Here is a 17,936-nt window from a genome sequence, read left to right on the forward strand (position 1 = left end):
GTTAATTCTTTTTTTTCTTTACTATTCTTCATAATGGTACTTATTATAGGTTTTTTTCACAGTAAACCTGTCAATACACAGTGTTCTACATTTTTTAAATTTAATACTGTTTCATAAATTGTACTTTCAGGGTTGACTTGAAACTTTAATCTCATTTTATTTCCCTAACCATATGGGTATCTTTCAGTGAATATTCTCTGCAAGGCCTACGGACACTACTATCCCAAACAATATTCTACTGGGGCTGAAAAAGATCAAACATTTCCATTTACATAAAGAACTTGAAGAAGCCTTGAAGACACAATCGATTCATTATGTTTTTGTTTTGTTTTTTTGAACTGGGTCTCACTATGCAGTGCAGACTAACCTTTAACTCACTATGTAGCCCATGCTGGCCTTAACTCACAGTGGTCCTCCTCCATCAGCTTCCAAGGGCTGGGATTACAGGCGTGCACCACCACTCCTGGTTCATTCTGTGATTCTTACAACAGCACTGTAACATTTCTGTGCTATGTTCACTCTCCCTGTAAGACACCTTTCCAGCACAATGGAATTACTGAATATGATGATGCAGCATGTTCTGTATTTGGAACACTTTAAATATGGAAAGTTTCCTCATCAGCTAACTTGCAACAGCTGTCCACTTTGCATGTTCCCCATGCCAGTCACGAATATAACAAATGAAGAAATGAATGTGGGGGGACTTTGTTAAGGGGGGAATGGTTAAACTGTCGGTGAAAGCACACAGCTGTGTAAGTTTAATGAACCACCTTGTATCTGGCCACTGTCCTTTCCCTTTCTTTTCAGGGCTTCTCCTGGGAGTCTCCCTACCGCCAGGCCCTCCCAGTGACTGAACTAATTTAGCCTCCAAACAATCATTCACCCTCTACACTGCCAGGGTCACACACTGCAACACGAATGTGTGATCTGAGCTCCGCAGATCACTAATTCACACCACACCTTTTATCATCTAAAATTTCCAATAATTTTCTTTTTGTATAAAGAAATGCAGATTTGCAAGTATCACGTATCACTGTACCCTAAATAGTTAAGCTATGGGACTGGTTAACCACAATTAGGTAGTGAAAACATAGGAGAAGGGTGCCCTGCAAGGAACTGGAGCCCTACAATATTCTGAGAACTAGCAGAGAGGATGACTCGGTAAAGGATATCTGGAGAGAAGAGCCAAGAAGATGAGCATAAACCCGAGAGAGCGGAGCCCTTGGGAACCAGGACGAGGAAGTGCTCTGAGAAGCAGGGAGCCAGGGGCAGTGGCACATTCCTGCAGTCCGGTGACTAGGGAAGCTGAGGCAGGACACTCGAGATTAAAGCCAGGCTGGGAAATTTAGTGACACCTTATCTCAAAACTTTAAAAGGGCTAGAGATGTAGCTCAGTAATAAAGTGTCTGCCTAGCAAGCACAAGGCCCTGGTTTCAATCCTTAAAATCACAAAAAGAGGGAGTAGAAAATTATGAAATCAAGGATAATAGGAACAAAAACATCTACCAGGTTTAACAGAAACATGGAGGTAACTGGTGACCTGGAGCTTAAGGAGCCTGTAGAGGAAGATGGTAATACCAAGTGACAGGGTCTGGAATGAGGAGAAAACCTTGATTAAGAAAGCGTAAAGAATGAACAAAAATACCCTTTTAAATTGGGTGGCAGTGAGAGGTGGTAAAAAGGGAGATGCCAGCACAGAGCAGAGGAAATGAACAGGCTGAAACTGTGGGCTAAGGCACCCAGGGCCCATGTGCAGCTGCTGCTCTCTGACAGAGACAGGACTGCCCATTTCATCAGGGCAGACAGCACGAACGCAGGCAAACTGATTGTCTGGGGGCAGCAGCAGTGAGGGAGTTCCTTATGGCTGCTGTCTTCTCAAAAGAAGGCCAAAAAAATTACAGAAATGGGCGCCATATGTTTATACACAGAGGAGGAGGCAGGAGAAAAACTCTTCAAAAAAGCAGAAAGCAAACCTACATGGAGAGAGGAATGGATGCAACGTTCAGTGCCTAACTGAGATTTACGGCCAGGACTTGAAAGTGAGACCAGTCAGCAGACAGATTTTTGGCTCCACAGAAGGTAAGGAATAGGACAGTAATTGAGCTGAATTCACTAAGGAGAGCAGGTTATTTATTCACAGCAAGTGAAGAGAATGAGAATTTCGGATAGGTCACGAGACTATTTAAGTCACTCTATTTTGAGGACATACATGATGTCAGTATCTTTAGCAATTCTGTCTTGATTCTTAAGGAGCTTACTGCTTGCTACCCAATCCTGGTTTAATAATGGTAATTTGTGTAATCAGAGTAGTTTTCCAACATTATATTCTTAAAATACTTTCATATTATGAGACTGAACTGTACTGCCTGGATGATGCAAAATGTCAATGAAATAATGATTAGTATATATGTCCAACCATCAGGGAAGAGGGGCTGCTTTGGTTTGTGTAAGTGTTCTCAAAGGCTCATGTATAGAAGGCTTGGCACCCAACCTAAGTTGCTACTGGGACATAGTGGAAACCTGAAAAGGTAGTGCTGAGCAGGTCTTCTGGTCACTGGGAGGATGCTCTCAAAGGGTACCACGAGACCCTGGATGCTTCCCCCTCTTTCTCTTCATACCCACTGTGAGGTGGAGCAGCTTGGCTCCACCACAATGTGCTGCCTCACCTCACAGACCACAACCAAGAGGGACCAACTAAATGGACTAAAACTCCAAATCTTGAGCCAAAACAAACCTTTTCTCTTTAGAAAGTGATTATCTCAAGTATTTATTACACTAACAGGAAAATAACTATTAACATTCTCCAGAAAGCACAGGTGTTCAGAAGTAGGGCTTTCTCAAGCTGACTGGATCATGAGGGTTCTAACCTTCTCAGTGGATAAATCCATCAATGGATTCATATTCTTTTATTTAAAGCCGTACCGGGGATTGAAGCCAAGGCCTCCATATCAGGCGCACCATACCACAGAGCAACACCCCCAGCCCTTGATTTAAAAAGTGATGGCATTGTTGGGAACTGAAGGAAACCCAGGAGGAAGTGGGTCCTCGAAGTACACACCTGGGGACTGTTATCTTGTTCCTGGCTCGCTCCTTTCTGGCTTGCTCTCTCTGCTTCCTGGCCAACATGAGGTGAATGGCTTCCTTCATCACAGCCCACCCACAAAATTTCTGCCATGTCACAAGTCTAAAAGCAGTGGACCCAGACAATCATGAATGAAACTTCTGAAATGGCGAACAAAAACAAACCTCCCTTCCTTTGAACTGATTCTATCAAACCTCTTGGCACATGCAAGTTTAATACAGGCATGGCATGAAACATAAGCTAACATTAAACCATATGAACTAGAAAACAAAAAATATAGAAATCTGAAAAAATATAGAAATCTGAAAATATACTTCTGCCTTTCCCATCTTCAAGGAATACCTGAGCGGTGGCCTCAGAAGAGGGAATGAGTGAGAGGTAAAGTCCTTGTTACGGTTTGTGTCTAGATGTCCTCCCAAGGCCTCAGGTGGCCACAGGTGGGCTTTTCAGAGGTGGCTGGATCTAGGTTGTGGGATGCTGGGATGGAGGGTAATGATTACATTAGTCCACTGGTTGGTCTGGCATAGTTCTGGGTGTGGGTAATGGGAAGACCCACCACCCCAGTGTGAGTTCTCCCCACCCTGAGGGCATGCAGCCTGGATAGAACGTAAGGGACAGAAGGCGGGCTGCTGCTGTCACTTGCTACTCTGCTTCTCCGCCTGCCATGCAACTGTTTCTCTTTTGTGATGCCCTTCTGCCATGCCACCCTGCCCTGGAGCCATTCACTATGGAATGAAACTGCAATGAAAATAAACCTTTCTCCCTTAATTTCAGGTGTTGGGTATTTTGTCTCAGCAACAAGAAAAGTAACTAAGAGAGTCTTATACCTCTACTTGTAGGTTCTGATTAGTTTCTATACAAGAAAAGAATGAATGGGTTGACATCAGAGATAGAAGACAAAAAGTTTCCTCCTCTTTCATATTTCTGTCTCTCATTTTCCCCCAAGATTATAATCTTCTAGCCTCCAATGCTAGAACAGGACTTATCACATAAAACATGCTCACTGACTGGACTTACAGACTACCCGAGCAAACACAGAGAAAACTGTTGGTTCCTGGTGGGACCTACACAAACATCTTTGTTCCTGGAGGTTCTTAGAAATGAACCCTACCGGACAGACTAGTACATATCTAGCTGCCAGAAGGGAAAGAAAAGGCACAGCCTCAAAAAGATCCATTTGCGAAGAGCAAATAACAACTAAAGACACTTGAGATTGTAAGCACTGTATACAAGGGCAAGAGTTTTGGTCTGATCTGGTCCCTGGAGCCTGTTACAAGGTCTCTCTCATGTCATACATTTTTGTTAAATAATTCACATGTATTTTCAGAATTAGGCAGATAAGAGACCAATGCAAAAAAAGCATGGCCTTTGCTTAAAATACTGTTGTTAAAATTAAACTTCAATCATAAACACTGAGGTCCTCTTGACTCCAAAGTCCGTACTACCAGTGTCTTTCAGGCTCTCAACATAAATGACAATAATAATAGTTACTATCCTCATAAAATTGTCTTCAGGGCTACAAATGAATACATTTACAGGGCAAAGAACAGTTTTGAGCACCAAGCAACTCCTCAGCATTTTATTACCTTCAATGACCCATCTAATGTAATTACTAGCCTTATATCTTGGCTGCAACATTCTTAACCATGGCTTTAACTTAGTGAAACTGCTTTCTATCGAAGTATTTATTAAGGAAATATTTTCCTTATTTTCTATTTAAGGAAATTCTAATTTACTAAGAAGAATTGCAAAGCTTGAATGCTCACTGAACAAAGCCTTTCTTTCATTAAACAGGAAATGAAAGCTTTGCACATAAAGTAGTTGGACTTCTTGCCTTTTTATTGCTTTACTTGCAATAAGGCTTTAAATGACTGCAAAAGCATTTCAAAATTCCATGAAGAAAAAAAAGTTTCCAATTTACTAAAAAACCTATAATAGAATCTAAAATATGGTTTTCTGCCACCATTTATATGCTCTTTATCATCATAATTGCTTTAATAATACACAAGTATTAAAATCCATTGTAACTTCAGCAGGCGCCTTCTTTTAGGCTCAAGGGCATTTGTTTCTAGTGCATTTCTGTGCACAGTTACTTAACAAAGTAGTTACTCTCATCATGTTTATTGCCTTCTGTAAGACAGTAACTTTTATTTTAGGGATTTTTTTTTAACTAAGTAAAAGGGTAAAACCATCTAAGGTAAAGAAAAACTGTCATGCAGCAGTCAAACTTGTTTTACACTAATGAAAACTTGTGTACAGTAGTCAACTTGTTTTACACTAATGAAATTATTTAATCATTTGAAAGTAGCCATTCAAATGCCAGGGCATTCTGTACATTCACTGGCATCAGCTAATAAAAATATTACATTGATTTTTATACCCATCAGATATATTTTTAAAGTGACAACACCAAATTTTAATTAAAAGCACAAAGCAGTTGACAGATTGTAGAGAGTAAAGGTCTGGAGGTCTGCTTGATGGCTCTGGCAGAGGAGAGGGTCTGAGCAGACTCCACCCTGGAATGTCCTGGGCAGACTGAGTGAGTCTCCCTACCAGACTCCGCCCCACTCCAGCCCCGCCCCCAGTAGCCCCCTCAACCTTCCCGGGACCCCATCTAAGGCTCTGCCCCCATCCAGGTCTCAGCCCTGCCTATATAAGAGGGCAGGAGACATAGTAAAAGTTGGATCGGTGTCATTAAAAAAAAAAAAAAAAGTGTAAGTGAACAGAATACAGTGAAGACAATTTTTATATGGTACAATCACTTTGGAAAAGTCTGGCAGAAAAGCTCAAGCCAGAATGACCCAACCATTCTGTTAGATCTTTCCCTCCAATAAGGTATGTGTATGTTTACCAAATAGCATTACAAGAGTGCTCATACAGCTTTTATTCATTAAAACCCTAAGTTAGAAACTATTTAAAATGTTCACTAAAGGTAGAATGAAAAGAAGAAAGATATGCAGACAATAGAATGCTCAGCAATAAGAAAGGAACACGTAATAACACAGATCAGTATCTCAGACGATGGTTAGCTAAAAATCAGATGGAAATAAGAGCTGTGTGATTCTATTTACATAGAATTCAAAAGCAGACAAAACTTGTCTATGTTGATAGAACTCTGAATACTGATTAACTGAGATAGGATTAAGCTAGAGAGTCTTGAGATGCTAGCAGTGGTTTGTTAGTAATGGTGACTGTCTTCTTACAATCACAAGTATGCAGAAAAGTAACATGAAAATCTATAAGCAGTATGTCCGTCAGCACATCCAATTGATGCATACCTTGCCTTTGGTAAATTATTATGTGGTATACATTATTTTAAAAAAGGAAGATAAGATATAAATACAAGGATTTGAAATTATTTTAAACAATATTATACTTAATAATGCAAATCCTATTTCAAAATCTTGTAAATATTAATATTCTAATGTGGTTTCAATATAATTGGTTACATAAATGCTATACCAACAATGCTCCCTTTCAGGCAGTCAATTTAACCCCAAGTATATCAAGATAAACCATTCTCATCATTCACTGAGCAAGCTTCTTTTGTTTTTTCTAAAAAATACTTTCAAGTTATTTGATGCCTACTTTAGAGAATAATAAAAGGAATGAGATACTCCACTAAAAATCATTAAGAAATAAAATACAGTACACCCAAAATTTAATGAATTTCCCTGAAAGGGAAAATATCCTTCAATGAAATTATCATATAAATGAACATATAACTTGTATATACTGATTCCAAATTCCTCTAGTAAGTTCCTAACTTCCTCCTCTGAGCCCTGCATTATTAAAACATTGATTCTTTGTTTTTTAGTGGGCTTTTTCCTGCAGTGTGGGGGAGACTGGGCACCTAATCCAAGATCTCCACACTGAGCTACATTCCCAACTAAAACCTTCAGTTCCATCCTTTTGTTTTTTTGTACAGGGATCTGCTGAGCCATCAAGCTGGGCCTGAATTTTCAGATCCTCCTTCTTCAGTCTTTCAAAAACATAATGCTTTTTACCACTTTGACAGCTCATCATTTGTTGAAGAGAATTACCATTTCTTTGGTCCTTAACTATAAAAACAGCAAAATCAGTCAATCAAGAATCAGGTCATACAACATGAATAAGTCTTATGCCCAGTGACAAGAAGCTAATCGGAAATGCTGAATAGAGTACGATACCATTTATATGAAATATTCCAAACAGATAAATTCATTGACAGAGAAGTATTAGTGGCTCCAGGAGCTGAGAGGGGGAAAAAATGAAGAATACTTATAGAATTAAAGTGTTTTAAAATAGAAAAACATAAACGGAAAAACACCTGCTGATTATTACTGAGCAGCAGACCCCAAACCTAACAACATCACAGACTACTGGCTTTCCAGTTTGGAAATATATATATTTTAGATAATAAAACAAACTGCAGGTGCCAAGGAGAGAACAAGTCAGCATCTCCCAAGAATCAGCCACGTTGGAACTTGGGGGACCAACCAAGAAAGCAACGAGCCAGCCTTTCTGGTAAGCGCTGCAAGCGAGCCGTTGGTACACCAGGAAGAGAGTATAAGTCTGTGTCTCCCAAGAGCCTACTAGCGCATGGGATGAGAATCAAATGTCCCATGCCCCACCCCTACTCTGCCCTATTAGCAATTGGTTTCCAGGACACCCAGAGTTGACAGCAACTATAGCACATAAAGTACTAAATGCTTGTAGTGTTTCTTTGATTATGCTGACCTGGGGCCAGATGTCTGAGCATCTCTTGAGAGGATGACAGTACCCATTATAGCAAATATAGGGGATTTCCTTCTATCTTGTCTTTGAAGGCCATTATTAGTTGCACACTTGCTTTGTTCTGATTGTTTTGCTCTAGTCAATATTCTATTTTGATTATTTTTATAGTGTTCTGTTTTTGGTTTGCTTTTGCTATTCCTGATTGAATGGACAACTTGTGAAGATAACAAGATATACCATGATACCTATTATTGTTATCCTGGTATACTGCTGTGAAGTTTTGTACCAGTTTCAATGCATTGTCTCGACTGGCTTTGTTCTGTCTTGTTTTGTTATATTTTACTATCCTTAAAATAAAATAAAAAAAAAACTACAGAGCTCTAAATGGGAATCTACAATCTCCTCTTGATTTACTATCACTAGCCATAACTTTCTTCAACACCCTAAACATGAGAAGTAGTTTATTATTTATGAACTGACAATGAGCATCCTGGGGTCAACGTTATGGTGCTGAAAAACATTCTCCCACTAAAAGACATTCAGACTTTCTGGCAAAATGGCAAGGCAGTGTAACAAGCTCATCTTAAAACAATTACCACACCAATTATCAAGGAAATTATCAGATCACTACAGCAGCATCACACAAAGACTGAGCAGCCCATCTGAAAAGGTTTTCCATCAAAGAATAACAACTGCAGTGAACACAAACAACAGAAGACATGTTTAAAAACCACAAATTCATTGAACTTTCCCTCATCTCCCCCAAACCCTTTCAGTTGACCACAAATAGAAAATTTGAATGAACCCATTCATTATTCTGAAAATTGTTGTAGTAAGGGAAATAAACAAGCTATCTCTCCAGTTATACCACCAGGTAACTCAAAATATTCCAACTGTTAAAGAATAAATAAAAGAATTACAATATAATAATTTTGCTTCCCCTGATGAACTGCTGGAAGTAAATGGCTTCTAACATCAAATACAGAGACACACATTAGGAGCTTCACAGATAGAAAACTTACTGCCACTACAGTCTAGCTTAAAACAATTCTATTTTCTAGCTTTAAAAAAAATACAGAGTACAAAAAGAACTATGTAGATGCAAATCAGCCTATCTCATATTATGAGTAATTCCTTAAAGAAAAAGATCTCTTCCTCTCACCAAGTAAATTTCAAGGAAAAAGTTTTAAAAAGTGAAAAGGGAATCTCTAGATTAAAAATTTAAAATACATACCACTTTATCTCCATTTTGTTAAACCAATAAAGCTGTTGGGGGGGCAGCATCACTTTATAATTAGAATTCTCAACACTTTATGTTTGATGGTATCAAGAAATTAGGCATAAGCCTGTGTACTTAGTATATATGGTAAAGACATTTTGTTATTGTTTTTATCTCCTTTGAAGACATATAATGAAATATTTATGAAACACTATCTCACCCCCATTAGAATAGCTATTATCAAAACAGACAAGAAATAACACATGTTGGTTTTTAAAAAAAAATGAAACTATACTCTTGGAAATTTAAAATAGAACAATCACATGACCCAGCAATCCCTAATTCTCCGTATATACTCAAAGGAGATGAAATCATTGCCTCATGAAGATATCTGCATTCCCACATTTATGGCAGCATTAAACACAACAGCTAATATGTGAAATTAATCTACTTGCTTATCAACAGACAAATGAAAAAGAAATCACACACACATGCATGTACACACATTCAGTCTTTAATTTTAAAAAGAGGCCATTTTGTCATAACATGGATGAACTTGAAAGACAGTATACTAAGACAAGACAGGTGCTAAAAGAAATATATCCGCTAATTTTGTCTATATAAGAAATCTTAGGAAAAAACCAAGAGGCAAAACACGTACAGATGAGAGAATAAAACATTTGTGAGAAGAGTGCTAGAAGAGGAAATGAGAATGGTAGACACAGAGAAATAATAGATCTGAAGGAAAAAATAAGTGAACAAGTAGAGATCTAATGTACAAGAGGACTATAATTAATAAAATTCTACTGTATCAAGCATTTCATTGAACAAATATGTTCAGCTGAACTTGTCACCACACACACACATTGAGAAAGCAACTGTAACAATTTTATATCTGTGTGCATCTTAGAACATCACATTGGAAAGCTCATATATACAAAATAAGATTTTAACAACTGAAAAAGGAACTATTTATAGATAAAATGGTATGATCCCTGGAATTTTTCAAAGTAATACAAGGAGACTACAGGTATAGGCTAAAACAAGATTGGACATGACGTGAGTTGATCACCGAAGCTAATAGCTATGTATACATTTAGATTTTTCCACAAAGTTTAATAAAATAGAAACATTAACATCTGGGCTCACTACAGACTCCAGCAAAATAATGTATTCAACACTTAGGCAGTTCACTGTCCTAGTAAATAGTTGTAAGTTAATAGCCACCACTTTGAGCACCTCTTGTAACTGTAGACACGAAAGGTAACTTGTATTAATCTTATGATGTCTCAGTAAATTTGGCATTAAAATATTTATATAAGTTTTTCTTTTCCTGATGTCCTGATATATACTTTTCTGGCAGAATATATATGCAAAATATTTTGAGAAATAAACTCCAAAGACTTATGATCTTATAATAAAGATAAATTTATATAAGCAGTATAAAAATCTTATCTGACAATTTCTTAAAGATATTTTTTTCTTTTTCTTTTTTGGTATCAGGAATCAAACTCTCAACCTTGCACTTGTTAGGCAGGCACTGTGCCACTGAGATATATCACCAGCTTAAAACATTTTTTTTTTTAATCATTTTAAACACTGGTTTCAAAGACAATTCTCAACATCCTTCATCTTTTGAAATGGGTTTAAAGGATAACCCCTTAGTCCCTTATGGATCTTACTCAATTATATTTAGTTTTCAAGGAGCTTAAAACAACCTTGCTATAAAAAATAAGTATCAAATGTACTTTCTGAACAAGAGATGGGATCACAGAGAATTTAAATGTTGTTAACATCAAGATAAACTACAACAATTAACCAGGCACAGTGGCACACACCTGTAATCCTAGCTACTTGGAAGACTGGGGCAGAAGGATCATAAGGTCAAGGCCAACCTACGCAATTTAGCAAAACATTATCTAAAAATATAAAATGCAAATAAAACAGGCTGGGGATACAGAGCATGGTGAAGCATTTGCCTACCATTCAGGAGGCCTTGTGTTCAATCCTCAGTACAAGAAAAAAGGAGTATGAAATGTAAATAGAATATACAACATAAAAGAAATGAAGAATACTCTCAATAAGAAGACGACAAAGACTCACGCAAGTCTATTTCATTGATCTGTACTGGGAAGTTCCAACAGTCAGTGGTGGAAGCTAGAAAGTCTATGCCCACGGGATAAAGGAGCTGTGCGGGTAGGTTGAGGGTTCTGTACTGGAGCCAAGAAGCAACACTCAAAATAAGGACTGGGGATGCCCCAAAAAGTACCACAGCCATCCTCAGCAAGCTCCTCCAACAATGGGAACAGCCAAGTTCACAGCTGGCGGTGAATTTAAACATCAGGTGACTTAAATCAGTGTGGTGCTGAGCGTGGATGCGTGCATGCCCAACTGAGAACTGTTGCCAGCATAAAAAGGACACATGTTGTAGGTTCTAAGTGTTGTTGTTTGGAGTCACTGGTTCTCCTGGAAGAACCTGTCATACTGGCTCCTCTGATATGAACTCTGTTGTCAGCACAGGAGCTCAGGACCTTTTCACTGAGAATGTCTGCCATTCACTTTGGGGCGGCTCTGGTCTTTACTTCAAGCATCACTGTTTGGCTCTGGAGGGGAAGCTGTTTGCTGTTTAATCTCGAGAAGAACTGTCACATTGGCTTCCTGATATGAACTTGGCTGTTCTCACTGTTGGAGGAGCTCGGACCTTGTCACTGAGAATGGCTGTGGTACTTTTCAGGGCAGCCTTGGTCCTTATTTTGAGTTTGTGTCAGGGGAGCCAGCATGACAAGCTCCTCCAGGAGAACCAATGGCTCCAAGCAACAACACTTAGCACCTACAACACTACTCCTCTTCCCTCTCCAGATCTCCCTTTTATGCTGTCAACAGTCCTCCAGGGGCCATCCATGCTCAGCATCACGCTGATTCAGGTCAGCTGATGTTTAAATTGACTACCAGTTTTAATCAACTACAGTCAGGATGCAGCTCAGTGCAAACACTTGGTATCAATCAGTGCAATGCCCCATGCCACCAAAACCAAACAAAAGCAAGCACCAGGGCCCTTTTTAATGAAGGCAGAGTATGTTTTCTGAAAGCAATCGATAAGGTCTTACAGAAAAGGCCACTCTGACACTTTTTTTTTTTTTTTAAATCACTGTAAGGAATCATGCTATGGAGATCTTTCCCTAGCCAGAGATGGCAGCTTTCTTATATAGTTGAAAGCTACTGCCTCTGGAAACCAGGCCTGTTACCTGAGACAAGCAACTTACAAGAAGAAAAAGTTTTTGGGTCACAGTTTCAGAGATTTTAGTCCATAATCACTGGGGCCTGTTGCTTTGTGTTTGTGGTGACCCAGGACATTATAGCAGAAGTGGGTGGTGTAGGTAGCTTGTCCATCTCCTGGTGGCCTGGAAGCAAAGAAAGATGGGAAAAGGCCAGGGTCTTAATGATAACAGGAGAAATGTATCTCCCAACTATTACATGTCAGATGTGCTACTTTCTGAAACTGAAGAATGAATGAATTCCAAAGGATAAAGGAGGTTAAGAGTAGAAAAGGCTTACTGAGAGATAGGTCCTATGAAACAACAACTTATTGGTAGGGGTAACTTACACAGCAAAGTCACAATGTGGGCACAACTGGATCCAACTACAATCACTCTGTAGGATTACAAGTATAGTGCTCAGCTAATACTCACCTAATAGAGAAGCGAGTCACATAGCACAGGTGCATGGAAAGAACAGACACTTGTGGGAAGGGATGGCCTTGGATACCTTGGTCACCCAGCTTGATGTCTGACGCTTATCTGGGCTTTTAGGACCAAGCTGTGCTAATCACAATATAATTCCAAGTTACTGTTTATCTCTTAGGGAGGCACGTGGGCCTGGCCACTGTATAGTACCTTTGCTTGAGGCTTAACCATCTACAGATGTGTCTCCAGCCAAAATTTTGATGTCTTTACTTTTCCCTGACTTCCTTGAGGACCCAGTCCCTCTCTAACTGTATATTCATTTCTAACTTAGCTACCTGTAATACCAATACCTCCTTTCAAAGCAGGCCTTGAGAACCTAACTTTGTTCCACTCAGCCTCCATCTCCTATAGGTTCCAACAAACCCCGTCAGCACTAAGCATAGGGAACAAGCCTTCACCCCATGGGCCTTTTGGGGGGTATTTACCATGCAAACTACAGCAGCTGCTGTCCCTAACACCTATTTAACAATAGGGAGAAAGGGAGAATTCCAGGGAGAATCTATTGTTAGATGCAATATAAGGTCCACAAATCACCAGTGTATCTGAAACAAATATTTGCTTTATGTCCATTTGTCATTCTTTCTGTAACTATTGTAAAATGGACATTCATCTTTAATGAAGCACTAAATCTTTAAATTCTTTACCATGGCTTATAAAGTTGAAAGTCCAATCAACAGTTTAAAACTTTCAGGAGAGAAATACAAAGCAAAAACAAAATAATAATGACAGTATATTTGGTACTGATAATCACACTAACTACCTTTATTGGTAAAGAACCACATGCATTTTAAATGATTCCATACACATTCTCACTCAAAGGAAGGAATATTCATTACTTTATACCCAGTGCTGCTCAATGAACATTTACTGAGTAAATAAATGAATGAATGTGCTACAACAGCCGTGGACTTTGCCAAGGCTGTTTGTTAAAAAGCAAAGTGAAATACATTAAAACAAAAAAATTCTTTCAGTCATTCTTCTGTGGGAGCACATGCGGGCTTATCCACTTTTATAGACATCAAAACCCTCAATTATCTCTTGCTTATACTGTATGTCACAGCTGCTTAGCCACTTTCCCCCCTTGGCCTCACCTCCCTTCAAACCATCTTACTGCAGCCAGGAAGTCATCTTATTGAAACATCACTTAAATCAACACACTTCCTTACTGAAATTCTAAAACTCCACCATGAAAGCATTTCATCTTTCTCCAAATTTCCATCCTCAGTCTCCTACCATATCAGATCTGTCTACTACATAAACTAATTGTCTCTGTCTATCCTTTGCTTACTCATTTAGAACCCAGTGATCTCAAATATTTCCAGCAACAGGGAAACAGTAACACACAACGGCTAACAGCACCATGTGCTGTCACACTGTGGTAATGGGATTGACACATCACTGTAAGAAAAGAGAAAACGGTGGCTGTGTCAGTTTGCTTGAAAACCACCAAACTGACCGTCCAAATTCCTCTTACGGTTACCTTTTCAGCATCTTAAGTCACACTTCAGACCACCTTGGTTAGAACAACAGACTAGACACGGAGCATCCACGGACTCCAACAGCATGTTCAGAAGGAAGAGAGCTGGGCATGAGTGGGATAAAGAAATCAAATGGAAACTGAGTTCAGGTGAACAGAAGCAGCAGGATGTAAGACAGTAGACACAGCTTGAGACTTCAGTGACATCTAATCAAAAGCTCTGCAGCCCATGACTGACTCTACAAGGGAAAACTTCCATTGGGGAAAAGCCTTGAGTGCTAACCAAACAGGAAAACTTTCATGACATAGTGGTCTCTAGAAGATTATCACCTCCACCACTATAAATGTTCTCATCAGCTTCCACCGGTGCTTGTACTAGACAGATGACAACTACGATGTAATGAAACTTGTTTCCACAATCTACAACACTGGGCTGGGGATTAGCTCAGGGGTGCAGCACCTGCTTGGCAAGTGTCAAGTCCTGAGTTCAATTCCCAGTACCATCCCTACAGCCCCACCAAAACGTCTACACACACATGCACACACACATTCTAGACACTTTTCTAACAATATTTAAGATTTCTTATTGCCATCAGAAAGGTCCTATCTATCTAGAACCCCAGCTAAGAACGTTAAACATAGTAACAAAAATAGATTCACGCTGGTAGCAGCAGGTCATGAACCTAGGAATAATGAAACAACAAAAGACAGAACCACTTCTGACAGAGAACATCAAGACTAGAGGTCCCTTTATAACATACAGGCCTGCCACTTAAAAAATGCGAATTTTTATTAGTGTGTGTGTGCAGTACATAATGACTCACATTCAACCTGTGGAGCTGGTGTATGAACACACACGTCTTAACTCTTTTTCATCCCTTCTTTCTTTCCCCTTCTTCCATCTTTTGACTTCTTTCCCTTTTGCCAAAGACCTGGCTCCGTTTCCTATTATCTTTTATTTTGTTCTTTATTTATACTTTGGGTTTCTCCTACAAGAGGGAACTGTGCAATACTGAAGCTTGTGTGTCTAGTTTAACATGATACCATTATGGTTCCATTTTCCTACAGACACTTGTAACTCAAGTTTATCCTTTACTGTAGAGTAGTGCTCTATTGAGACCCATGTATTTTACAAAAGACAACATGAGTGCCTCTCCTTGAAAGGGAAAAATACCAACAAGTTAAACAATTACTGCCAATCATTAAAACTGGAGTACAGAATAAATTTCATAGGTCTGAAAATACCTTTGAAAAATACATTTATAAAATTCCTAAATCATGGCAAAATACATGTAACATAAAATTTACCACCTTAACCACTTTCAGTATACAGTTAAATAAGAAATAGATGCTGAAACTTTTCTATATATTTGGACAATTTTGTTTTCCAGTATCTTGTTTTGGTTTTTCCAACTTTAAAAGTGCAGATGGTTCTAGTAAAATAGGAATGAGACTGAAAAGACAGCATGATTCTGTCTATAACTAAGGAAATGCTGCTTCACTTCTAATTAAGAAAATGCTGAAACATAAGCCAACATGCTGCTATATGCTACCTTGCAGTTAAATTTTTTTTTTTTTTTTTTTTTTTTTTGGTCTTTTTCAGACAAGGCTTCACTATGCAGTTTAGGCTGGCACTGAACTCACTTTGTAGCCTAGGCTGGCCTCAAACTCACAGAGATCCTTCTGCATCAGCCTCCTGAGTTAGGATTACAGGTGTGTGCCACCATGCCCCACAGTTAATAGTATTATAAACTTTTTTCACTTACATTAAGTATGTTATTTCCTTTGGCTTCTAAGTAGAACTGCTGTATCTGAACTGAAAAGAAGGCCTGGCATCACTGGTACCCTTCTCTGGATTACACAACAGATCAGTGCACATTTTTTCACCGAGAGACAGTTTCACAGAGCTATGTTTTAAATCAGCAATTCTCAAGTAGTGATTTTTCCCCAGAGAACATTTAGCAATGTCTGCAGACGTTTTTGGCTATTAAAACCCGGTGAGATGCTGCCTAGCATCCTACAAACCACAGGACATCCCTGATGCTTTCTATCCCTGATGCTGCAACAGTGTTTGGCTTATAGTGGGCAACATCTGCTCACCTCCTGCACAGTAAGACAGGCTCACTGTATATATAAGGAAAATGAGCCAGGGACCAGTCAGACATTCAGAAAACAGCAGAGCTCAGAATCAAATTTGTTCTTCCAACCAGGTCTCGCTTCTTCCACCTTCTAGTACCAGTGTTTAATATTTGTCGAAAGACTTTTCAAAGTCTGTATCTTACACAATTCGTTTTAAAAACTGATCTTGTCATACAACTCTACACTGATTATACACAGAGTGAGAAATTCCTTATTCAAAAAAGAGAGAAATTCTCTACTCAAAAAAGAGATAAATTTTAAGAAGAGTCCTGCTTGGCTCAGTAGAAGATTAATTGTGCTACATTCATTCACTAGAATATTTTTAAAGATAAAAAGGCTAGAGATTAGAAAAAATATTCTAGATATATTGTTAGGTGGACATGATAGCCTATTACACTAGCTACTCAGGAGGCTGAGGCAGGAGGATCATGAGTTCAAGGCTAGCCTAAGGAACTTAGCAAACCACGCCTCACAATTAAAAATAAAAAGGCTACCAAGGGAGTTACTTGCAAAGTGTCCCTGGGTTCAACCCCAAGTACAGGAGTTGAGACGCAGGGATGGGAGGAATATAAAGTGACAAAAGAACAGAATATGTTATAAAATATCAGGTGTAACAAGATCTCATATGAATTCCTATGGGAAATAATCAAGGATGAACACCAAGATGTTAGTGCTAATTTTTTTCTAGGAGGTGCTATCTGCAGTGAATTTGTTTGGTTTTGCTGATGCTTATTTTTGTCCTTATTATAACTACTACATGGTTTGCATATCAGGAAGGTAGAATACAGAGGCTATCAAAAATCTACATCAACCCAGTTTTTGGAAAAGTAAAAGAAACTATAAATTCACTAAACAGAACAAATGATTTTTTTAAACACAAAAATTTATTTTTAAAATTGTTTTAATGCTAAAGAAAAACAGGGATTGTCTGTACACACAGCATCTGGCAATCTATACATCATAATAAAATTTGGCCAACAGAAAAGCAGCACTAAAATCATACTAAGTATAACAGAGTGATAGTGCATCTATTATTTTCACTAGAACTCTACAGAGGTCCAACTTTAAACTGTAAAACACTCTTGCACAACTATTTATAAAAATGTTCTATGAAACATCTGTTTTGCTCACTCATATAACACTATAAGTTTCTATGACTTCACAAAAAGCATTAATTGTTGAAAATACTCTTTGGTGGTACCTGGGATTGAAGCCAGGGTATTGTGCATGCTAGGCACATGCTCCATCCCTGAGCTACATCTCCAGTTCTTTTCATGTTTTAAGACAATGTCGCATTAAGTTGCCCAAGCAGGCCTCACATTAGTGATCCTCCTGCTTCAGTCTCCCTCACTAGTAGTCAGGATTACAGATGTTTATTAGGCAACACTATGCCTGGCTAATTAAGCTTATTCTCAACTGTACTTATCATCTAACACATGAAACTTTAAATTACACTGAGAACTTAGTGGTTTTGTAAATGTCTCTATTAGACTACTATAAAACATGACCTATCTACATACTATCTGGCAATGAGCCACTTAATTTGCAATTAAGAACAAG

At 38.6% G+C, this 17,936-nt stretch overlaps 1 protein-coding gene across 7 annotated transcripts in view; it reads right to left on the reverse strand.

Moving 5' to 3' along the window:
- The window catches only part of Smap1 (small ArfGAP 1), a 171,799-nt gene that overhangs the window by 41,906 nt on the left and 111,957 nt on the right, over positions 1–17,936 (reverse strand). For 4 of the 7 annotated variants that reach the window (XM_063227007.1, XM_063227008.1, XM_063227011.1 and 1 more), the window contains one exon: positions 3,059–3,184. The exons of the other annotated variants lie outside the window; for them this stretch is intronic. In XM_063227007.1, the coding sequence (XP_063083077.1) occupies positions 3,059–3,184 (126 nt within the window). The remainder of the gene's footprint in view (positions 1–3,058; positions 3,185–17,936) is intronic. 7 annotated transcript variants of the gene reach the window in all.

The sequence above is a fragment of the Cavia porcellus genome, unplaced genomic scaffold, assembly GCF_034190915.1.
Source record: "Cavia porcellus strain 051 isolate PalLab524CR breed Dunkin Hartley unplaced genomic scaffold, mCavPor4.1 scaffold_16, whole genome shotgun sequence".
NCBI lineage: Eukaryota > Metazoa > Chordata > Mammalia > Rodentia > Caviidae > Cavia > Cavia porcellus.